Source organism: Excalfactoria chinensis, chromosome 4 (genome assembly GCF_039878825.1).
Source record: "Excalfactoria chinensis isolate bCotChi1 chromosome 4, bCotChi1.hap2, whole genome shotgun sequence".
Lineage (NCBI taxonomy): Eukaryota > Metazoa > Chordata > Aves > Galliformes > Phasianidae > Excalfactoria > Excalfactoria chinensis.
The window spans coordinates 15667129-15693545 of NC_092828.1; the positions used below are offsets into that span (position 1 = coordinate 15667129).

General features: G+C 35.9%; 1 protein-coding gene across 14 annotated transcripts in view; it reads right to left on the reverse strand.

Moving 5' to 3' along the window:
- The window catches only part of KCNIP4 (potassium voltage-gated channel interacting protein 4), a 375533-nt gene that overhangs the window by 63522 nt on the left and 285594 nt on the right, over positions 1 to 26417 (reverse strand). The window contains exon 1 of one of the 14 annotated variants that reach the window (XM_072334033.1): positions 23211 to 23911. The exons of 9 other annotated variants lie outside the window; for them this stretch is intronic. In XM_072334033.1, coding sequence (XP_072190134.1) covers positions 23211 to 23322 — 112 coding nt within the window. In that variant the 5' untranslated portion in view covers positions 23323 to 23911. Of the gene's footprint in view, positions 1 to 14262; positions 14380 to 23210; positions 23912 to 26417 lie in introns of those variants that run through there. 4 more of the 14 variants (XM_072334040.1, XM_072334044.1, XM_072334038.1 and 1 more) reach the window with 4 other exon arrangements.

A 26417-nucleotide genomic window follows, 5' to 3' on the forward strand; every position in this document is an offset into this window, starting at 1 on the left:
TTCTATTGGAACTATGCTTAATGGAAATAAAACCTTCTAGCCAGTACCAAATTTCATTAGAATTCATTAGAATAGCTTGAAGGCACTTTTTTTCCTCCTAGTCTGCCAGGAGACTGCTCTTCAAACACTACGTTCCTTTAGGAATTGTTAATGTTGTATCCTGAAATACTCATTGTTTTAAAATAATATTGCCTGTTCATATTTTGGTTGGTTGGTCTTTATAGCTGGCAATCTTCAAAGCTTCAGCAAACTGCTCCTTTGTTGAGCACTCCTACTCCAGAGGTTGGGGATTACTTACAACATTTTTTGAGCTTTCAAAGTTTCAGTATGCCAAACAGTAAATCTGCTTTTCAGTCTCCAGATGCTCTCTCAGGATATAAAATTCCTGTATCACAATGTAAATCTAGCTTCCAAAGCCCCTGAATAATGCAAGCTCTACCCTAATGCTATCTAAAAACATCCTTTACCATAGAACAACTTTGACCAACACTTTGATTTACAGTATCAGGTGATTTATCATCCTCAGGTGGTAACCTGAGGATCAAGCAACAGTTACAGTAGGTAATAAACCTCCAATACACTTCCTCTTTACCTTAGATAACTCATCAAATAGAAAAAAACAAAACAAAACAAAAACCACAAAATAAAACAACAACAAAACAATAACCAAATCATGAGACAAATTATCCTATTTCTATTTCACCTGTGGCAACACTACTCAAAATTGATCAAAAATACTTTCACTCAAAAGATTACCAAAGCATAACGATCCTTTGTTACTTGTTTCACTAAACTGGATGTAGAAACATAACAAAGAACTTTGAGAGGATCCAGAGAGAAAATGAAGTTTTCAGCCTGACATAGTTACAGAGTTCATATTCTCAAAATGAATTAGAAAATTATACATAGGCATATTCCCTAAATCACTACAGTAATTATTGTGACCTAGAATAACTACCTTCATTTTAAAGTATTTTTAGTTATGAACACTGATCAATTGCAGAGGCTTGGGAGAGAAACTGGAGCAATGCTTCTCCACATTTCTAATGCAATGCAGGTGTTCTTCCAAAGTTCTGGAAGGAAGTCTCTGTGTGAGAATGTGTCAGGACTGAAGTTCTACTTCATTCTTTGGCCCTAAGGCTTATTATCCTTCTAGCACCTTACAAATCCCTTAGTGCTATTCGGTGAACCTCACTCAGTTATAGGATTAAATTATGGTTAGGCTGTAATCCAGTTTTGTAAGTCAAAACACAAAAAGTGATACATTTCTGTGGATATTTAAGCCCCTAATGAAGTACCAGAAATAAATAATTTAATGATGATAATGATAACAAATAAAGAGCAAAAAGCAAAGATTTTGCATTTTTCTGACCATTTTTATATATATTTAATAATTTTGCATACATTTTTTCACTGTCTGTTTGATTGTTGCACGCACAATGCATCTATTATGCTCCAGCTTTTGCATTTTACTTGTTACCAGAATTTAAGGGTTAAAGAAGAAGAAGTCTAGCTATCTCTTTAAACATAAATTATACCTTGAAGCTGTGGGTTGCATGGTATAATTGAAATGTGTTCATCTAAATTCTTTTTTCTTTTAGCTAAAGCCAAAAACTTTGTTTTCATATTTGAAAAAAACAGGTGACATCAACCAAAGAGATAATAAAGACTGTGAGCCTTACACACTTTAACTAACATTGAGTTTACTTTTCTACAGTTAATGTGAATGCTTAAGCCTAGTGATTTTCTAAGCTCTTCTGTAAAATCCATCAGGAGCTACAGCTTTTTTTGTTGGTGGTGTTTCGGGTTTTTTTTGTTTGTTTTTTGTATTAGCAATGATACACAATGCATTTGGCTACCAAAGGCAGATGTGTTCCTGTCTGTCCTCATGAGGATGGACTTCTGTTTAAATCTGTACACAATGAAAAAGTGAAAAATATGTGCATGTAAAACATGCACAGGCACAGCTACCAAAGAACTAGTGACCCACAGCAATACCATACGTTACTCATGCCCATAATCTCATCTTCATACTGCATACATAAATAATACTTAGTTATACAGATCAACTTCCTACTTTCATCACTTTCTATTCCAGCCTGAAATAGGTTTTCTCCCTCTTTTTACTGTACTACCTACTTTAACGTTTCAGAGATTTTATGTGCATCATACATGTCACTGAAAAGCTTCCTTCTCACTAAACCACATATTCAGAGCAAATCCATTCTGTAACAGTCAGATATAAAGCACAATACAAACTACAGGGAATCCAGACTCTACACATAAGTCACAAAAACCCGTGAGACAGACAAAGAAAAATCTTTTTTTTTTTTTTTTTTTTTTTTTTCTTTTTAAGGAGATAAATGTAATAGATTTAACAGAAATGACACTAATACAGAATGTTACTGATTTCTTCTTTGATGAGTAGGAATCAGGGTGTCAGCCACTGGGAAGTAACAGTTAAGTTCCCTTTACTTCGAAAAGGGTCTTCATGAATCATAACTTCTTGTGTCTTCTATTTATATACAGAAACATTACATCACACTCCAATTGTCTGCTGTGCTCAACTTTCCATAGCAGGGACTGCAGAAATAAGCACACTGTAAAATCAGGTCAGTAGGAACCTTTCACTCAACAGAAATATTAATAAAGGCAGTGATGATTTCATCACGAAACACAGTAGACGACAAAACAAAAGCAAGTGAATGCAGCTAAGTTGATAAATGTATTACAAAGTCCAAAATGGTGCAAATAATTGCACACAAACCTTCATAAAGAACACAAGACAGACAGTATTAGCAATTTTCTTCTTGAGAGAAAGGTATATATAGAATGGCAATCTGCCTTTCCTTGTTCTGTTTCTACAATGGTCTGGAACCCATCCTCAGCAGTATGTTAACATTACGTGAGTCCTGTTCATTTTTATTTCTGTACTAACATAAGCCTAAGCCATAACCAAAACCACTGAAAAAATATTACACTGTCGATCCAAAAGTAAACTACAATGTTGGCATGAGATATGAAGCAGGGAAATCAGAAATTTTGATTTTTGCTAAACAATGATAGAACAACAATGAAATTGCTCATAAACAAAGAATGAAATGATTGAGATAATTCAAAGAAAGAGCTCATATATTTGTAAAGAGATTAAAATGCATGTTCTGAAGTGGCCAGAGAAAGTAATATCTGTGAATCCACAAAAGTCTCCTCCACAAGTGCCGGAGATCACAAGAAAGAGAAATAAAGTGAACTATAGATTCCAGTGGACTGGGAGAGTTAAGAGGATATCCAGCATCTTCAGATTTAATAGAAGGTATCTGAATCAAGAGCCAAAAGAGAATAGTTTAAGATAGAAATGGAAAGCTGAAATTCGTGGTAGAAGGCTGAAGGAACTTGCCAGAAATGGAGGGAGAGACAAGGCTTTACCAAAGATTTTATCTCAGATTTTATTTCATCGAGTTTCACTGAAGGATCAGATTAACTAATGCTCAGACAAGGAGATTTAACAGGTCTGAAAAGTAGATGTGACCTGGAAATCTTTACAGAGCACAGTCTGAAATTTTCTAGTATATTTCTGATAGGCATCTAAACAGAGAGTTTTCAAAAGAAAACAAAACAAAACCAATGATATCAAAATGTAAAGTTTATTTTCTTTAAAGTGCATATTTCTGTATAAAAGATAATAGGAAATGTATGATAAGATCTTTCACAATTTTGGTAATGTATTTTTGAAATACATAATCAATTTTCCAAAGTAATGGGATGCCGTTTCAGCAAGGTATGCTGAAATCTTCTGAAAAACATAATACTCGGAAATGAATATAGCTATAACTGTCTGTAATAAATTTAGGGTGGAATCTAAAGAAATGACAGTTATTCAGAAGAGAATGCAACAATGGGGATTCCTTTAAAAAAGTGTAGCAAAAAGAGAACCCCTCTGGCACTTACAGCATAGCTTTCTGGTTCTGCTTCCATTGCAGTTGTCTAACCAGAACTGAAGAAAGCTCCTATCTGGGAAAGAGAACCCTTTTCTTAACACTGAATGAAATTTTCAGAATTTATAAGAAAGGATCTCATATTTGTTCCAACTCCACATGTTCATCTTTTATTTATTATTATTTTTTCTAAGCAAGTTACTAGTGTTTTCTGACTGAAGTTAATCATGACACAGAATTAGATGGCCAAGAGATAAGACTATAGCATGTTTATGTTTTCTTTGGGAGTTTTTGCCTTTTATCTATAACTCAGAAAAAAGCAGTGTTTCACTCTCATACTCTACCTCATAAATTTCCAAGTAAATGTGTATCATCACATATTATTAAGGACAGAAAGGTTTTTCTTTCTAAGATTAAAAGATGATATTCAAAAGATGATGTCATGAGTTAAATTATTTTTTAAAATAATAGGTGATTTACAAACCGGGCCTTGAAGACGCCTATAGCAATTCTGATGCAATTAAATGGGAAAAGAAAAAAGAAAAAAAGCAGCAATTATATAGACATTCACGTCTTCAAAGAATCTGCAGCAGAAAATTCCAGAACTGCTTTAGGCATTGCCCAATATGAGATCGGCAGCATCTGATTCCAGCAATGGTCCTCAGCTGCTAAGAACTAAAAAATGGTGTGCACATGACCTTTCTCAGTCCCACCAGATGGAAACATGCTTAATCACATTTGTTTGTTTATTTGCTTAAATATTTTTAGTATGCAACTACACTGAATGGAGAAAAGCCATTAGCACAGGTTGACATTCAGCTTACAGTTATGAGGTTGTGACAGTATCAGAAATATTAATGTTTTCAGTGAGTAGAATGAGAAACGTCTATTATTTTTAGTGAACTTCTATTACACTTCTACATTTACATTTCTACCCATTCTTTTATTTATCCCTGTTTTTACAAAATTATGATCATTGTCATCAAGCCTTTTAATGCAACCAAATGCTGCAAGTAATTTTTATTTCCTCCAGTCCTCCCCAAGGAGTGGTTCATTGCACTGAAACAAAAAGTTTTGAAGTAACAAGAAATAAAGTAGAAACAAACAAACAAAAACACAAAAAAACCTTCAGAGCTCGTGACATAATAGAATTCTTGCTTCAGGAAGACCTATTAATCTTGTACAACTTTTTCACTGGTGAAATCACTTATTTCTAAGCCCTGCTGAGGCTACAGAAGTGATTCACAAGACACTCACCTATCATTCTGTATTCTCTTTCCTTACTCCTTAGTCCCATAGCACACAGCTGAGTCAGAGACCATTACTGTACCAGCAACAGCACGATACCATCCCAAAAAAATACTAACACATAATCCGATTTTCACTGTGGTGGAGTGACTCTGACCCTACCTATTAATATAGCACAATTTTAACATGGTTTGTTGGAGGCCCATAAATTTCCACAGCAATCCAGCCACTACCTCATCTCTAACAGCGCCAAGTGTTCAGAGGTCTGCAGGATTTATTAATGCTTTTCAACTCAGAAACAGAATGTACAGTTTGCAGTGCAAAGGCTTTCAAGCTTCCATGAAACAACCGCAGTGTCCATGTATCATCCTGTTGTAATTGCTGGAAAAGGCCGATGTTATAATGATGACTAATGCTCATTTCTGGGTACACTGAAAGCAGCATCAGACCTAGTTTAGACAAGAGGTTTTAATTATCAGTGTGTCCTGCAAACTTCTCTATTATTTTTTGTGCAATAGTGCAGTGACACCACATACTAGTGACAAGAAGTCTTTAGAAATTGTTTATTTTCACTGGTGTTCACTTCATACTTGTCATCATATCATTGATCACTGTCAAGATAAACCCAAGACAGCACTATAAATTGGTCTAAAGGCTAGCCATAGATTTGACACTGCCAAGCTCTAATTACTCTGACACTAAATTTAAACATACCAAGTACGAATAGTTCATTCAACTGATTCTTAAGTGACTTTAATGGAAATAATTGCCTTTTAACTTAGGCATTTATGTAATTATTTTCCTTGAGGGAAGAAATAAGTCTAGCACCCCTAAACACCAATTTCTTTATAATGTTAAGGGTCATCTGAAGAGTTCCAAGCCCATAACAAGGATCAGTCATATCTGAGGTATGCTATTGCTCACACCTCCCTACGAAAAGCATATTTTATGAGTTTTGAGAACAGGCAATGATAGAGGCGTATTTTGCCATAAAAGTTTAAGCACAACATTTTTATGATAATCACATGTACTTTCTTCTTTGGCTTATTCTGGTCTCAACTTAAAGGGTTATTTTAAGACTTCCAATCTTTCACTCTCATCAGTGTTTTTGATGTAGGCAAAAAGAATGGAACTGGAAAATAAGACATTAAACTCACTACATTACTCTTTTACTAACACTTTCTCAATTTTTAACTCCAGTTGCAACCACAACAGACATTCACAGAACAGACCAAGTGCATGAGGCTCAGAGCTTAGCATAATCCCTATCTTAGGTGGTAATCCTTATTTAGACTGATCTCTGAAACACATACAAATATATTTAGAGATACTAAAGTACCAATTTTTCTTTATAACCAGGAAATTCATGAGCAGAAAAGACAGAATTGCCACTAAAAATAAAAATATGCATGGCAGTGATCATGTATGTGTTTACAAAAAGGAATCTAAATGCAAAATATAGAAATTATTTTGATTTTATACTTTAAATCTTGATATAAAAAGCTTTCAGTAAGTAAGGCTTGGAGCATTGCTGCAAATTCCAAAGTTTAGTTGACCCCAATTTAGGGTAACTGATTTCTCTCTCAAACAGATGCGTTTTCCCAGGCTCGCTGACAAATATGACTGATAATATCTTGTCAGCTTTAGCTACAGGAACCTCCAAGCTTGAAAAACTTATTTGCAGACTGCTTCAGAGGAAGAGTTAATATCTTTCTCATCTCTCTGTGCAGCATTTTCACCGTCTATCATAAAAATAAAAAATGAAAAAGAAAAATACTATTGATTCAAAAGGAAAACTTAGCCTCTAGCTTAATTAATCCATATTGTTCAGCTCTTCTTAATTTTGTAACTTGTACAATATACTTCTTTCCAATTTTTTTTTTCTCTGTGTTACAAGAGTTGATATAAAGATATAAAACAGTTTAGCTAACCTATTCCATTATCACTGTTCTTTATGTAAATTGATTATTTTTGCACTATTATTTTGCATATGACCATCTAACCATATAAACATGGTTCAAATTTTCTTAAATAGTTCACTTTTTTAATGGGGAATACTTGTAAACCAGAAATAAAGTTCCATCTTTGCCCCACCACCAGCATATCCACCAGTACTAAAAGCTGTAAGCTTGTTCTTTTTACCATAACTTTCCTGGTTCATTTTTGAAACGAGCAAAAGGTCCAATGTGACCTTAGGTTAGAGTTGTGTTTGTACACAAAGGTAATATGAATTGAGAGCAAAGAAAGAAATGTAGACAGCAAGGAGAGGCTGCCCAGATTAAATGTTCCACAGACAAGAACTGGACTGGATGAAGTAGTAGTTTGTAAATCTCCAGTTAGTAAACAGTGGGAGAGCACTGAAAATACTATTAATGTTCAACAGGAAACAGAATCTGGATCAGAAAATGTAAAGTAAAATAAAATAAAACAAAAATAAAATAAAATCCTGCAGGAAAGCACTACTGGAGAGAAAGCAGCATGGCAGGAATGTTCTGAAATACATAACAGCATAAGCAACCCCAAAATCTCATTCTTGAAAAGTCTTTAATTGATGTTCCTAGCAACCTTTTTTCCTTCCCATATTTCAGATTCTGATACAGCTGAAATCTCCACTACTCTGAAATGGGAACTGTTTCATATTGTTTTCTAATGCTTTATCCAGTAGAATTTCACAGAATAGTTGAGGCTGGTGGGACCTCTGGTCCCTCTGGTTCTGCCCCTGCTCCAGCTGTAATACCAATGCAGGGTACCCAGGCCCACACCCAGGTAGTTTCTGTAGATATACAAGGAGGACACTCCATGGTCTCTAGGCAACCTGTGCCAGTGCTCCATCAGCTGCATGGCACAGAAGTCCTATCTGGTGTTCAGCAGCATTTGATACTCCCATTCCATCTTTAGGTCTGATTTTTAAAAATATGAAGAAAAGTGTGAAAATATTAATGTTAATTCAGCTGCACTTTAGGAGGATAATGCCAAAGGAATTGTAAAACTCCAAATTATGTTTGCTTTATTGAAAATAATTGACAGGAGATTGGGAAATGATTAAAAGAGCTCAATGGGACAATAGCAGTCAAATCAGTTCAAACAGCTCAAATTTGTAATGAAGTCTGATGGAAAAATGAATAATGCTTTCCACAGAGAGGCAGGGAGTAAGATTCAATTATATATCAGACTGGCTGGCTACTCTCAGGAGATGTACAGGGTGACTTTTACTGTGGCAAAATGAGGATCCTCATGGCCCAACTTTGACAGACTGCCACCAGCTCATGAGAAATGAAACCAACACACAAGAGATAGAGACTATTTGCTCATGCTGCTCTCTGAAAACTCTTCCACCGCTGTAATTCAGGATCAGGAGGTCATCCCATTTTTCCAAATCAAGGAGAATGACAACTGACAGAGGTGATTCACCCATGACGCTCCTGGCAGGGGGTGGTTGGCCACCCATAGGCTGAATGTCTGGAAGGCAGCCTCCATTTTCCACCTGTGGGAGCTCTGCAAAACCAATTACCTTTGCTAAGCTGTTTTTCTTTGCTAGCCTGTGACCAAGGAAAGATTAAAGGTTGCAGAAGAAGCCAAAAGGTGATTTTCCTACAAATTAATTGCCTAGCAAGGTAGATTTCTTCATAGCTATTAAACTGGTCAGCCACTGTGACACAGCAGTTTGCCTAAGGAATATGCTTAAGCCAAAGATATCTTTCAATTACTACCCTTATGTGCTAAAAACAACAACAAAAACAAACCAACAACAAAAACAACAACAGAGCACTCCTCTCTGAAAAGAAAACAACAAATAAAACAAAAAAGCCTCCAAAAGGCACTTAAAAGGATTCATTTTCAGAATGCAATCTTGTAAATAGTAAAATTTGTGCATCATCTGTAAAGGAGTCTGAAAATCCTCTGACATTCAATTTATTTTTATCCTCTCAAAAAAGTGCTTCATTATTAATAGGAACTATTAAGCTAACAATAGCAAGTGGAAATTTTCCTCTGCAAAAAAACAGACAGGTGGAAGCTGACCTTTACATATCTTTGAAAAACAGTAATTTATTCATATTATCTGAAGATTATTATTTTGCAGATAGCAATAAGAAGGACTTACTCTGCATTTCTTGTGTGTTCTGAACTCCCAGTGACTTCAACAAAGAATATTATTAAGGATTCTTCACAGGAAAATGAGAATGTGCAAAAATACAAGACAGATATCAAGTCTGAACATATACCGTAAAACTTCAGAACTATGCTCCTTTCAGAAATATGTTTTTCATGCATTTCCTATTCAGAAAACAAACAAATAAACAAAAAACGCTTGTGGTTCACTGCATTAATTTAATCACAACAGCTAAAATGCCTCAGTATGTATTAGCCTAATTTAAAACTGCTGCAGAAGGAATAATGGAAGCTAGGCCTTTTAACCCGACTTTCATTTAAATTACACTGTAAATATTATTCATAAAAGTCTGAGCTGCCTGAAATTTGCTTCGGTACACAAATCATAGAATCCCTAGAGTTGGAAGGAACTTTGGAAGACCATCTAGTCCAACTCCCCTGCAATGAACTGCGACATCATGAGCTTGCCCAGGGCCTGATGCAGTGTCACCATCAAAGTCTACAGGGATGGGGCACCAACCACATTACTGTGCAACCTGCTCCAGTTCCCTCACTACAAAAGACATTTTTCTTATATCCAGTCTGAACCTCACCTCTTTAGACCTCTTAACCTCACCTTTTAGTTTGAAACCCTCGTCATATCACAACAGACCTGGCTCAAGAGTCTGTCCCCTTTTTTCTTACAGCCCCTCTGTAGATACAAAAAAGCCACTATCAGGTCACCACAGAACCTTCTCTTTTCTGGGATGAACAGCCCCAGCTCTCTCAGCCTGTCCTCATTGGAGAGGTGTAATAACCTTTACAGCATTTTTGTGGCCATACTCTTGACACACTCCAACAGCTCCATGTCTCTCCTGTACTGAGAACTCCACATTTGGACACAGTACACCAGCTCACAGCAGAGGGGCAGGATCAGCTCCCTCGCCTTGCTGGCCACATTTCTTTTGATGCAGTTCAGGGTATGGCTGACTTCCTGTTCCATGAGGGCACACAACTGGCTCTTGTCCAACTTGCCATCCCCCAGTACCCCTGAGTCTTTTTTGGCAGGGCTATGCTCAATCCTTTCATCCCCAGCTTGTACTGGTAGAGGATGTTGCCTTGACCCAGGTGCAAGACATTGCACTTGGATTTGATGAACCACACAAGGTTTATCTAGGCTCACTTCTTAAGCCCATCTAGGTCCCTCTGGATGGCATCCTGTCCCTCAGGTTTGTTGACCACACCTCACAGCTTGGTGTCATCAGCAAACTTGCTGAGGGTGCACTTGACCCCACAGCCAATGTCAGTGATATGTTAAAAAGTATCAGTTCCAGCACTGATCTCTGGGGAACACCACTCATCACTGATCCATGCTGTTGCACATACATAGATTGCTGTGAAAGTAATGCTTTCTATTTATTTTCACACCTGCTCCTATTTATTTCCATAAAGTACAACATCTGCAATGAGCATAATAACACCAGCTGACAGAGCACATTCTCAACTACAAAACAGTATTTTTCAATGTACTCACCACCATTAGCTATGCATTTTCATCAGCAATGACCAAGAGCTTGCATGCCATGCTCATAAAAACCTGTACCAGTAGAGGGGACTCACTGTTTCAGAACTACTATGACAGCACTGTTACTTGAACAGTGTTGCCCACACAGCCATCTTTCATCAGTCCAAACAGATGGAACTCAGAAGGTGCCAAATCTGAACTATGTGGTGAGTGCTCTAAGTCAGTCCAGGCAAGATTGGCAGTGTACTCCACGGTCTTCAACCTGGTATGGGGCCTGGCATTATCATGGTTCAGGAGAGAAGTTGTTTTCTTCTCTGGTCTAACTCTAGAAGTTCGAGCCTTCAGCTTAGTCAGCACTGCAATACAGCAGTCAGATTTGATGATTTGTCTGGGTTGCAGGAAATCCAGAAGGATCATCCCTTTCCTATCCCAAAAGACAGTGCGCATCCCTATACCTGTGTCTTGAACTTTTTCTTCACTGGGAATTCACAAGTTGCCATGTGGGAATACAAGAAAAGCTGTTCAGAGCAGCAGCTGTGGAGCAAGATAAACAGCATGAGAACCAAGGACACCTCTGGAAGGAGAAGAAGGGTCTCACAGCTCTCATTGGATATGTGCCTGCATGGACAGTTGAAAAGTGTTTTGTAGAATGCTTTGTTGACATGTAAAGGTGGTTGGGAAAGTTATAAGGGTGGATGGAAAGTTAGAAAACAACAACTTGTGAAGGTATATAAGGGATGTGAGAACTTGTAATAAAGGATTTGGATCATTCACATCTGAGTCTGTGCCTCAAACGCTGCACTGCCACTTCATAAACTGCCACTTTGACACTGGCTCATAGCGGTCATGCATTTCACCACTGCTGAAATGTATTACTCACTGCTTCATTATGCTCATATCCACTGTTTGGTCTTCATAAAAGTTCAGCAACCATTGATGAATGCCACTGGGTGCCATTTTTTTCTACATGGAGGAATTCAGTAACATGTGTTTGCTTCTTATACATTTCCATGTCAGACTGTCCCTCTATCATATGGCAACAAAATTTAACAGAATATTGGCAGAAAGTTTCAACCACCGATGCCATACCACCACCATCTGCCTCTGACATCATGGGCCAACATAATAAAAAAGGAGGCATTACTTTCAGAACAGCCCTTGTATTTTAAATGTAAATAATATATAGGGATGTGAGAGTAGAGAGAATTCTTGTCTCAAAATCACCAAATCCTGTGTACATCATGGGCACAGTCTTACCCCAGCTAACTGGTGTCTGGTCTGCCTGGCTGCTTATCTTTTGGAGACACTACTATGAGGCATCACAATATTAAATAGGTATTGTGGTGCCTTACATATCAAGACAGTGAATAGCTGTAGGAGGGTAAGGCAGCACTTTGCAGTATATAATGCTTAAAAAAACAGAAGAGCCTAATATTTGGGACAAACTGTACATTTTCAGTTGGTGTTGATAGTAACTTTTTTTCTTCAAATAATTGAACTAGTTTAATTCTAGAAGGTTATTAAGTTTTTGCTTTTCCCCCTCTTTTTATATGATACTTTCCTATTAGAGTTCCCAGTGATGTCTGTGGGCCAATATTTTGTTGGTGATGCTATCTCCTTTCTAGCTAACATTTACAGTACTTAAGAGAATTCATGCTCAAGAATGCTTTTTTAATTCTTTATTACAACAACAGTATAAAGCACAAATGAAGGGTTCTGCAAGCGATACTGAGATCATTTTGACATAACTCCATTTATTTGTAGTTGCCAGCTTTTATAATAGATTGATATCATGCATATGTATGGGACTGTTGTGATGTCTTTGGCACAAATGTTCTTACTATCTCGCTTTCCTTGTTAAAGGCCAGTACACTTTCATTTTGTCCCACACCTACTTCATTACCAAGTACCTTATCATACAGATTTTATCATCTTGAAGAATCACTTCAGTTAATCTCAGTCCAACCTTCTCATGAATATCACCCTTCTAGGCTACAAACATAGGAGCTCATTTTTTGCTGTTTATTAATATCCTACTGATTTTAGGAAGGTAAGGAAACAAATTCTATACATATTTGCATTGAAAAAATGTGGCTTTAATTTACTGATTAAATTCAAACACTATTACTATCATGACATCATGAAATGTAGTGGGTTTTTTTAACCCCAGTAAATACCTTTTAGCAGTATGCTGCTGTGCATAGAAGACAAGAAAAAAGGTGTCACTAAAAAGATCAGAGGTTGGCCCTGTCTTCCTCAATTGACAAAGATGGCTTTTCTGAGAACTGCTGGGTGACAGCTGTGGTGATCAAAGAAAAAGCACCTAAGCTTTCAATTCTAATTTTACAATAGCCAATTCAGAGTTACTATCTATCTTCTATGCTGCTGTTGAATGAGCAATATCTGACTGGTGTAAAATACATGAAGAAATGACAGACATTAAATGGAAGGCAATTATTGAAGATTTAGCATCAGTTGGCCTTCCACAAAACAAGCTATAGCATTTGATATTTAGCTGAAATTGTGATCACATTCTGATATTTTTTAGGGTGTTAAAAAAAAACACCTCTAGATATTTTTTAAAGAACTAAGGTTGCAACAGAGAGAAATATTTCACTAGAAGACTACAACTGAAAAGAAATAGTAGAAAATGTGAATGATATTGCTTACAGTATCCAAGTTGAGACAGTGCTTATTTTTCATTCATATTTAGAATTACACTATCTTAGGCATTCTGATATACAGTTTAAGGCACAAAGAATGCTCTAATTTAGGAATTCAATTATAATAGGATTAAAGTAATAAACTACAGTAAGGTATGTTTTTCACTCAGAAACATGCAACTGTATAGTACAATAGTACTACACTGTGAATCACTTGGTATTAAATAACACTACTTACTGCCTGCAGGGTAAGACTTGTATTTATTGAAATAAGAATGAGAGAGATTATGTAAAAAACAAAGCTATAAAAATCTTTTCTCAGCGTTGAATAGTTTTATGCAGTTTCCAGACAGCTTTCTGGCCATCTAAGTCTACTATATACTGCTTTAGTCCAGCAGAAGCCAGATCCATTGAGTACCTGGGCATGCTTTAGTTTTGCCAGGATTTATGACACTTTAGAGAGTGATCATATTTACAACTACTTAACAGTTATAAAACCATCAAGAAATGAAAAGACTTTATGCTGAGGATAAATAGCGTGCAAAGAACCACTTATCCCTAAACCACAATTTGAAAGGTAGGCAACTAAACTAGGTCACACAGACCAAAACCCAGGGTCATGAATTGATTTGGCTTTGATTTTCAGAGAAGTTTCTTCTGAAATCTTCCACAATTCTAGTTCAACACTGCATCGAAAATGATTCCATTACAATGCCTCTGGGCCTGATTATGACCCATGTAAGAGGCAGAAAATCTCCACCTGTCTTTGCATCTGGTGGCATGCAAATGTTAGTTAATTTACCTCTTCCTATACTCAGGTGAGTAGGACCTGAGTCTCCAAGGAGCAGTTCTGTCCTGCTGTCTATTCAGGCAAGCATGGCATGGAATCTCCCCCTCCCATCAGATGATTAGGGATGCTCTGGAGAGTAAAGAAAAGGTGAGCTGCAATAAATATTGACCTGCCGCTTCTTCTGAGCAGCAGAGAAGTATAAATGAGACTGCAGCCTCCAGACCCACTTGCATTCTCACCATCTGCTTCCCAATCTGTACAAACAGAAGCAATCCTTGAACTGTAAAGCCTTTGGCCAGATGCTCTTTGGTTTTTTAAATAACAACCAATGGAATAGACATGAGTACAGCCTCTGGTTACACAAATAATGCATAATTGCACTAATCAGTAAATTTCATAAAAGCAAAAAACTGGTACTAAGAATTTTACTTAATTATGACTTTTCAGACACTTCTCTTCATGAGATTCTTGTTTAACCTGGCACAGATGAAAGAGATCTGAATAAAAGCTTGTAATGACACTATTTTCAGCAATTCTGTCTCTATTTGGAAAAAAAGCTAGAACCACAGATTCATGGTGATATATGGGTACACAGTGAAGCATCCATTTATTGGTAGTATTTTTATGAAAAAAACCTATACTTTTGTGTTGACTGCTATATTTGGCTTGTGCTATTTTGTGCATAATATTTGGAGAGAAAATAAAGTGGTGGACATGTTCCATCTCTGAAGAAATCAGTTGGAATTTTATGTAGTCCAGTGCATTAGATTTGTTCATCTGAGAAAAGAAAGGGAGCAGAAAAGTTAGTTTTCTGCTATATCTGAAGATCAGGGGCTGAATACAATCCCAAAACAATTATTGTGAGCTAATTGATTGGGCTCAGTTTAGTGATTCCAGTAATGAGAATGAAAAATTGCCCAGAGGAGGGAGAAATAACTGAAAACAAGATCTCCTTTTTTTCACTCCCCCCTCCCCCCCAGCAATTTAAACCATATTATTAATTACTGAAATATAAAAGAAAAAAGTATTTGCATTGTGTCATTATTGAAATAAAACAAGGAAGATCTCATCCTTAGTGATTCTATAACTCCAGAGGTCTATCTGCAACATCAAATTACATAATATTCTCCATTAATTTATTATTTTAATAACAATATTAAATTCGAATGAAAGATATTTCCTATATTTCCTTGGAAAAAGAGAATCCTATAGAAGTTCTTCAAAATTTACTATCAGAATATGTTGTGTTGAAATTAAAAATCCATGTACCTTACAAATTTGTTGTATTAAAAGTATATAATGAGTGAGAAATGAAGAAATAGGACATGTAGTTTGAAATATTTATAAGGAAATAAAAGGCAACAAATATTTCTTATTGTTATTTGCATTTTATGGAATTCTGCATATCTGTCTACTTTCATTTATTACACCATAAAATGAAAACATTCTAAGGTTATTTGCCATATATATTTCACTACATATGTGATTCTCACAAAGGAATCCATTACATGTAAGTATAAATAAATAAATACTATTTGTAATAAATAAGGAAGCCATTTTTTTTTATTATTGCTTAGAAAGAATAGGCAATATGAAACAGATGAAGAAAGGATGCAGGTGTTCAACAGAATATGCTTGCCATACTAAAGTAAAAAATCTTACAGTGATTTATATTGGATCTACTTATTAGAATCTGAGATGCAATTACCCACTTTCTCAACAACAAAATAGAAGTCATTAATGGTAAAGAATAAAGTGGACTACTGGTTACTGCCAGAAGTTTTCTGGTTGGATTCAGAAGGCCTTATGTATAAAGTGTCTCAAACAGTTGAAGCTATTCATAGCTATCACCACAATCACATTTCAACCTTGGGCTCCAAGTTTTGACAGTGTGATTTCAAGGGATCTGCATACATGCGTCTCATACAGCCTCACTACTCCAGCATCTAAAATATCCTCTCATCTACTTTCCCTTAAAACAGTTTGTGAGCTAACTAGTATAATTTCCACCATTTTCTAGACCCAAAGGTCACAAAGGAAGGGAATCATAATGAGAGTTCCCAAGTGCAAAACCAGCTTTCTAACAATTTAGTGTCAAATCTTCTAATTATGTAACTGAAGTTGCTGATAATTGGTACTCATGTGACAGAAAAATAATGAAGCATGTTATAAACAAGTCAACCTATTTAAGAAATACAGGGAAAAGCAGAATGTAGGTTATCTAAGGATAATGTTCACTCCTGCTCTGGTAAAAACATCAAAAACCAGTAGAACACAACTGTAGACATTTCAGTGTAAACAATACCCCTGCCTGGTCACTTGTCCAAAGATACAATGATATTTCTCTTCAAGTGGAATATATTCTTCTGCTGCTATCTGAGGGAAGGATTCTTGTTACTGCTTCAGAAAAAAATAACCTTGCAATACATATGCCAGCCTAATAAATTTGGCTTAGTTCAAATTCCATTATGATGTGCCGACTCTAGAACTCAATCTTGTACTGAAAAATAAAGGTATCTAAAAAAATTTACAATACAAAGAAAAGGAAAGAGTTCAAACCACTAGTACATAGGCTAAATATTACAGCTTTGTTTTGCAGATTCAGCCACAGTGAACTAGCACTTTGCCTTGTAACTGATTTGCTTGACTAGACCTTATTATTCCCTTCTCAACCACTGCTTCTCTCCTCTCATTCCTCTATCCGACTCCAAACCCAGCAGCTTTATCTGCAAGGAACAAACTACCTTTGGGAGCAACAAAAAAGTCAACTGCTGCACTTCATCTTGACTCATTTCAGTGAACTTTGATCAATATCCCTTCTTCTTACTTTGAAGAGCCTGAACAATGCCTTATTTTATATGGTATCATTCACTGCTTATGTGATTAGAGGAAGGCTGAAAATAAAATGCACAAGGACATGGACAGATGTCTCTCAGAAATATTCAAGGTCAGTTTATTTAAATCAACATCTGAAAATCAAATAATTCCACATATGGAATCCATCCATCCATTTAAAAGCAAGTATAAAATATTCAGTCAAACAGCCTGCTATTCTAATATGGAAATATAATCTATTTAGTAATCAAATATTTTATAGACAAATAATAATTTGATCAATAATAACACACACACACAAATATATGTGTACATATATGTGTATGTATATAAAATAAAAAACACCATCTAAGAACTTGCCTGACTTTTCATTATACAGTTGCTTCTTTGGGACACCATAGCTCTTTAAAGATACTTAGTGCCAAAATTTGATACACGAAGTCTTAACCAATGCACACAGATATATAGAAATATACACTCAATCTACTGTTATGGTAGTTAAAAACATTCATAGACTACAGCCTTTAGAAGAGCATGTTACCTTTGTGTAACTCAAAGAGCCTGGTATTGTTTATGCTGCTACAGCATGAGAATCCAGACGACATGACAAATTCAGCTTTATAACTGCTTTTACAATTTTTCTCAAAGACAATTCTATAAGAATATTTATTATGAACTAAAATGCATAATGAATAGTAAAATTATAGCATAACTGTTTTAAATTACATTATCATTTTCTCATTACGTGGATCATATTCAACTGCTTTGTAGGTCTTGATGCTTCATTGAGATCTGCACATAACTCAGAGATATAAATACCTAAAATTTAATTATCAATGTTTTCATTGCTATCAAAGATGAAAAAATTCGGGTTGAAAATTGTGTCAAAGATGGAGTAGATAATTTAAGATTTCAAGAGTCCAAAGGCAAGTATATTACTCCTACATTAAAGCACAATTATGGATTTTATTTTTTTTTTTTTCATTCATTCATTCTACAGTTGCATCATATTTAATCTGGTTCTTTAATGCCATATTAGACTATCATTTCTGCCTGCAAACATCACATTCTAACAGTAAAGCCTTCCAGATTCTCAGCCCTGAAGTACACAAGCAATGCTTTTCTCTCTTCACCTTAACTCAGCTGACTGCATGTAGTTATGTTTCAGAAGCATACATTGTCACAACAAATCTCTGTCATCATAAAATGAAATACTTTATGCGGAGCTATGTTTTAAAACTAGCCTGAAGCAATGGCAGCATGCAGAGGGAAAATAAGTTACAGGGTATTCTGTAGGAAGTTTCTGGCATCCACAATTAGATGCAGTCTTTGATACACATACTAAATATATTTTATTTGCCTCTCTTTGAGGTGTTTGTCCCTATGTTCTGGGAGAAAATACCTTCTTCCCTTTCAAATGACATACAGTTTTAGCCAGCAGTGGTTCTTGGAGCTATTATGATTGAATACTGAGTGTTTTACGGGCATTCTTTTCTTCATCTTCAGATTTTCTTTGCTGTAAAGAGTCTATTCGTTTTAAAAACTTGTAACAGCAAGATGAAGGGCAGGTGACAGTGCATATAGTACACTCTGATAAGCCCTAGTCCCTTGTTTTTCTTCTCCAGGTGTTAATTATGTTGCAGTTTTTTTTTCTCAAATGCGTTTGTACTCAACATAGGTATTCAGAATATATGTGAACAATCATATTAAAATCATCCTGAGAAAGAGGAATCTGATCAAGTCTCGAGTAAAAGGTGGTAAAAACCCAGACATCTCCTGAATGATCTCCTTAAGATGAATATTCAGCATTCCTTGAATGAAAACTTAGAAGATGCTCAAAAGTAACCAGGTCTTGGCAGAAAGGAATACAAAGAGAAACTGTCCTAACTGCTTGAAAATAGTCAGTCCCTCAAGCTAAAGTGTAACGGAGAAGAAGGGCCCTCCCAGAGCAGGGTGGCTAACAGGTGTTTTCCCCAAGACAGGATGAAGATATACTGTGTGATCCTGAGCCAGAGAGTAGTTCTAGCACAGTGGGTGAGCGCACACTAAACAGATGTGGTTTATCTACAGTTAAAAAAAAAAAAAAAAAAAAAAAAAAAAAAAAAAAATTAATACCTGATCCTTCCAGAAACACTCATGTGAAGGTTACACAAGTTGTACTTACAGGGAACTGTTTACACCATGTATTTTTGAACATTTTTGAAGCATACCTTCCCACTCTTTTATATAGTCAGTATCCAAACTTCGAATTTAGAGTGATATGGACATGCAGTAGCGTGGACACCATACCGATCAGAGTTTTTGGATCTTAAATTCACTGGAGAAGCTCATACTTTGACTGTCATCCTCACACAGATATAGTAATGTCATTCATTTACTACAAGGGGAGAGTAATGCTGAACTTGAGGCAATATTTTAAACCTTCCTGTTTTTACTAAAATGTAAGGGTAACTTACAACATGTTAACACAGATGGTTGCAGACAGACCTAAGCTTATCCTCACTGTGCTTTTAGGTATTTGAGTCCAGAATAGCTAGAAAAGAGGACACATTTCAGCATGTTAGTGTGACAGAACAAATCAGCTCAAACGCACTGACACATCTCCTGGATTTCTGTCCATTCAACATAGAAAGAAAAATTGGTCTTTTTGTACCTTTCCATCTAGAAGACAGACAGCAACCCTTAATAACTCCCTCTCCTATTTCCAGATTCTAACCACAGCAACAATACTTAGTTTACTCTCAAAGGTGACTTTACAGATATGTTCCCTGATAACTGTAAGTGAATTGCTCTTATTGCATCACCATAAGAGAAACTGAGCCTCAAGTAGTTCTACCTAGCCTTCATTCAGTTCAAAGATATATAAAACTGTGGGCCAAACACACATCAAACATACACCTGAATAACCACTTAAAAGATAACAGCAAGCTCTGAAAATAGAACTCAGTGGAAACAAAAAAGTGGGAATAGTAGGGTGTGGAATAGATTACAATGCTGTTTTGTTATGTTCACAAAACATTTCTATATGGCACATTATACTTAAAAACATAATCAATGTATAGTGAAGGAGAAAGGACAAAGTTCGCCCCATTAAAGACTGTTTTTTCAGCTCCCTGATATTGCTATCACATGACAAATATTCTCTGCATGCAAATATAAATAAAGCAAATTCTTCATTTTTCTAGTCTCTCCCCTCCAAGCCTCTAGTAGATTCTTTCCCTCTGTATCTGGTGCACTGATCCTCTGTTCTACTTCTGAACTCCTTCCTCTTCGCCCCTTACAGCTGAATAACAAAGCAAAAGCTCGCCCAGCAGCAAAAGCTTCAGGCAAGGAAGATGGAGGGAAGATATTGATCAGCATCAAACCACTCTCAAAGTAACAGAAGGAGAGGAAAAAGGCACTTTCACTCTTGCAGTGAAAGTGGTATTAACTCAATTCAGTGCTTATAACTAAAAGAGATTGCTGGCACCAGTGAAATCAGCTTCCCCCTGATTCTGGTCTACTTTTTTCTCTTTATTGGAAAGTAGAAGAGGGATGAAGTAGCAGAACATGGTCCCTAGGTAAGAACATAGGATCAAGTCAGATTCCCTGTCCCGTCAAACACTCAACACTGTAATAGAACTGTGTAGATTGCCTGGATTCATCTAACATCCCCATGGAGGAGTGTGGGCAGTCAAGCTCTTGTTCACCAAAACCCCTTTCCCTCTATAAAGTGAAATAGGGTGGCTGTCCACCACAGGTGAAAACACTTTTGTAGAAGAGATATATAAGGAAGAATCATAGTAGGTAAAATATTTTCCATTGTTGAGTTGAAGAAGAGTTTTTTTTCCATGAGCTATTTTATACTATTTATCTTTTTAAAAAATATAAATCTGAAAGTGCTTGCATGGAAAAAAACAGTAGTTCGTACCACACTCAAGTAACTATAAAAATAAACAATAATCAAGCTGCTGCGGTTTCCTACTCTGCTGGTAGAAAGTTGCTTAAAACATCATCACAACTTCAGTAAAATCTGTGGAGCATTAACATATTAGCAACTAAAGATTTGTCATGTATTTGTATTCTGTGCCCTTTATTGGCAAACACTGGGACTCTCTATCAGTGATATTTTTGAAACAAGTCAATATATCTGAGTTATTCAGACAAGTATATTAAGATATCAGAAAGCCTACCTACAGAAGATTTGTTTCAGCGTCTATGGGGTAGATGGGGAGGGCTCAGTGCCCAGTTTGGTTTCAAGATCAACCTTGACCATTCAAGGTCTTCTTTGCACATCTACAGCAAGCCTGGCATTTCAGCGTGAGAACAACAAGCCACTTGTTCTGACCATCTTATAGATAATCCCTTATCATCTCAGGCAGAATTCTTGTTTAATGGCAGCACCCCAGCATGGAAGAGTTAAATACACTACATCAGCCTTAGGGGAACTGGAAATCCTCTGAGACACTGGAGCTATTCACACTGAAGATGTTCTTAATATACCCACAATACTTTGTAATGTTTAATCTTTTTACATTTAAAGGTTTGTTTTATGTCACTAGGTACATAAGAATGAAATTACTATATTAACATGTAAGGAAAAATGTAGATAATGGCCATATAAGCAGAGAAAGTTACATTTCAGTTGATATTCAGTTCAACTTACATTTATGTTAAAATCACTATACTGTTCAGTGTTTTGTTGGTGGTGGTTTTGTTTATTGTTTTTGAAAGGTGATGTAGCTGAAATTACATGAAGCATTTTCCAGACTTAAGGACAACAGAATTCTGTGAAAAGTTAAGAAGGGAATATCTGCTAAAAAAATGCTTTATAGTTATTTGTCTATAAATTATGTTACCATGCACGATGAAGTGGAAGTTAACAGATAAGAGGAATTTTTTAGGTGTTAAAAATGCTGCACACCAAGAGCATGAAGAAATAAAAAGTGTGTATTATGAGAAAAGTTGCTCATTGTTTAGAATTCAAAAAATACCTCAATTCCACAAGAAATGAATTATACAGAAACATAGCAACAGTTATACATTGTTTCTACTTATGCTTTTAAGGATGATTTATTTCAATAGTTCAGTAACTACAGAAGTGCTGTGTTAAAGATTTCACATTTTATCAGCACGCTGAACAATTTTATGAGGTGATGATGCGAATCTGCATCCAGCAAAGATCCTATTCCATGATGAAAAGTTAATGCTTCAGAAAACTGGAGTGCTTTGTCTAGCTATCTGTTTCTGACTTGAAAGCTATTGCATAGAAAAAAGGATTGGTTTTGGTTCACATGTACTAATACACTGAGAAAAGCAAGTATTTTCCAAGCAAATGTTTTAGTGAGTGAATGGTTTCTGTTTACTACAGCAATACACACTAAGAAATTTTGTTCAAAAGTTCAAAAACATTAAGCTGAAACAGCCTATTTCAATAAAACAAGTATTAAAAACCACACCATTTTTATACAGATAAAATTCCTATTAAAATTACTGTGAAATCTTCTGTGAAAATAGATGAAATGATATGAAGTAGGGAGATATGAAGTAGGGAACAGATAGGAATCTGAGCAACCAAACAGGAATTTATAAACATACCTTAATTAGACATATATAATATAATACATACACAATACCCATATAAGCTTTATTTATTTGGGAAGGTATAAAGCAGATATGTTCCTAAAGCTGCATCTATATTACTTATCCTGTAATAATGGTGTTTTGCATTTATCTAAGAAACTGGTCTAAAACACAGATGCAGTCAGATCACACCTCTAAATGCATAAATCAGAAAAACAGTGTTACAAACATGAACTGAGCTAAGATTCACTTAATGCACCAAGTTGTCTGGCAGTGAACAGCTTTCAAAGCAACTGACAGATAAATGCTACATTCTTTGCTTTCATCTTTTTTAATTCTTTGTAAAATCCCAACCTGATGCTAGCATCTAACTAACATCTACTCCAGTTTTACAATAACAAAGTAAAAGCAGCAGGAACAATATTAGATTTTTAGTCTGATTGCTATTTTCCCTTTCCAAGCATTTTCATTTCACAGCTTTTATACCTGATGCTCTCTAAGTCTATTTTAGCAGATCTGATACCACACCTAGAAACAGCACAAACTGTGAGTGACCACTTTACCTTCAGAAAAATCAATCAGTCCCAGCAAATGAAGCAGCTTCAGAGATGCAAATATAATCACAACAATACCCACTGTTTGCAGTCCCTCCGACTCCCACTCTAGAGTCAACATTCTTCCAACAGGCAAATCATTCCAGTTGTCACACCAGCTTGCGATCAGAGGGAAACAAGAGGATTTTACCAATAGTTTGCTTTGAAGAAAGTTGCAGCAGTGCCAAGCGACGCTGCGCTGGGCTGTGGCAGTTCATCAGCCACCCTAGCTGAGACAGTATTATCAGCTAAAGCCCCATATCTCTTGTTTCTTTAAGTGCTGGATTTCATCAGAGGTGAGTCAATTTGAGAGGCTGAGGTGTACCACTAACCCCCGGGCATGGCATGGTATCCAGCAAGCAGCCTTACTTCAGAGCTGCTGGAGGAACATCTGTGCCAGAAGTGCAGACTTTGCTGTGCCGGTGCCAAGAAGAAACGTTCCCTGAGAACTTGCACGAGGGAGCACACTGCTGTCAGCTCTGCTGGAAGCTCCACTGCTTCCAGACCCAGGCTTTGTGATTCTCTCTGAGTTTTGCAGTCCTTCCCCAGCTTATTTTAGCACAAGTTTGGTTAAATGTGACAGATGACAGTTTACTAGAGACAGACATCTCATACATGCTGAATGCTGCAAGTCAGAAAATCCCTGCCCTCTGTATCAAAAGATGTAATGTGCAGGGAAGCACTGTCCCCACTGTCTTATACATCACCAGTATTTAATTAAGATCTTTAGTGGAAATAAGACTGAAAATTAAAGAAATGCATGTCAGCATGATCAGTGCCTAGACCCAGAGCAATATAGTGGTGTCAAGGAGACATGCACTGCCCAAATCCCCATTCTGCAGCCAGGGAGAATGTATTATTTATTGATTGAAGAACATAACAGTGTTTCTCTGTCTAAGAACAAGAACCATGAAGTGCTGAACCACAAACTGATTCATAGACATGGGAATTAGGCATTTTCAACAGCTACTGGGAAGATCGTGCCCAGGCAATGCATCAGGGGGATGAGAAAAGAGGCTTATGATGCCAGCTGATTTATTGTTCAATCTGTATAAAATTAATTGCCCTGTGTTTACTAACATGACTACCAAGAGAGTACCCAATGTAAATAATAGTCTCTGAAGCATATTTATGCAGCACATGTGTAAACAGTGTAAGGTTAGACCTAAATGCTAATCTGGTGCCTGTCCTAATCATTTAACTAAATCGTGCCCACTGGTTTACAAGGCACCAGCATGAAGTGAAGGGAACTCTCAGAAAAATATAATTTTACTCAAGGAACACATAACTTCTAACATTGAAAGCAACCTCTTAAACAAGGTGTGATAATGACCGCTAATCTTAGATGACTTAACACTTTCCATTCAAAACAATTCTTAATAACTTCTTGAGAAGCTTAGAAACTTACTTTTGGTCAGAAAACGATTGCATTTTAATTGTGGGTAATAATTTGTAACATTAATGATCCTTTTATAGTCTGCCACAAAAAGAAAGAAAAATACAATTTCCAATTGACAACCAACTTCCCCTATAATTCTATATGATTAAACAGTTCTTTCAAAATTATCAGGTATTATCCTATAACTTAAATACATTTGTGACTTAATTTAATTCCAGTAAATTCCAGACTGACAGTGTAGTAAATGCAGTAAAAAAAGAAATTTCATCTCACAACTTTAATTTTAGGAGTTTTGATTGTTGTTTGTAAATTCTTGTATTCAATTTTTGACTTTCGTACATGATAGTAGAAAAATAAAAACACATATCTGAGCTAAAATACATTCAAGTAACTCATGTCTTTTCACCATACTTTGTTTTCAACATCTGCTTGTACAGTGCCTCAAAAAGAAGATATATTACATATATCTTTATACTTTGATTTCCTTTTCTCTTCTATATGCACATCCTGTATCTGCTATTGTCTAATTTGGATTGGAGCTGACCAAAACTGAAAATAGTTTTAATGATGAGAATATATCATTACTCATTAATTGACTTGAATTATACTGTTTTCCTCAAATGAATACATCTGACCAGGATTAGAAGCAATTTCCAGGGGGTGGGGGGAGGAGGGAAGCTTTAATTGGCTAGCAGTAATAGTTCATTAGAAACTATTTGGTATTTTTTTCCTAAAACTAGCTGAAAATAGTTGACAAATTAAGCGAAGAAATAAAGAAAAAAATATTTAAAAAGTATTAATTAGTTATCCTTCTTTCTCTACTCTCTTTTTCCAGAGGGAAAAGTCAGTCAGCCAGAAGAGAAAGAAACTGTCAAATAAACATAGGAAGGAGATCTATGTGCAGGTCAGATGAATTCATAATCTTCACTTTCTTGTTGAGGTCATATGTGAGTTTATCAGGCAAGTTATCTGGCTTATAATGAATTTAATCTTCCTATTAGCTAGCTGTTCACAGGCAACAATCTTCAGTTTTCAACACACACAAAAAAAAACTTTTATCTAAAGAAAAAAAGCTGTGAGCAGCAGAAAATATTCTCAGAATTAGGAGAAGTGATCAATTTACACAGATCCTTTCAAGAATTATATTCAGGGTAAAAGAATTCATACTTCTGAATGTAACCACTTCTGCTTAGACTGATACAGATAAACACACAATACTGTGTAATTTCACAAAATGAGAAAAAAGAAAAACGAGGCTAATATACAAAATTACTTTGTTTACCTCTCCAGTGCTGCAGCTACTGAAAAGCACAATACTGCAGTAGCAGATCACTTATCCTATCAAAATTGCAGGAAAACTTTCTCTAGACAGAAGACCTATGCAGAATGTAATTACCTAAAATGAAATTTGTCAGATTTCATATATCATCTTTAATAGTTACACTAAGTGCCCTAGATCTTTGATGATGGTACATGGATATAGTCAGAGAAAGTTAATAAATAAATAAATAATAAAATAAAAAATCAACACATGTATAGAAAAGATATCTTTGGTAAATAATCCAGGGAGAAAATATGATATCCAAGATGCTGATTGCTTGGTCTCATATGTTGAAGTAAATTACACTGAAATAATGCCATGGCTATAAACATCTAGAGTTGAGTTCCTCATTTTAGTAGTCTTATTCTAGGCTCTGGAATGGGATTTTATTATTTTTATTATTATTGTCATTTTCTTTGTTTTCACCTTCTGACTCCGACTTGCTCCTAGAAGCCTG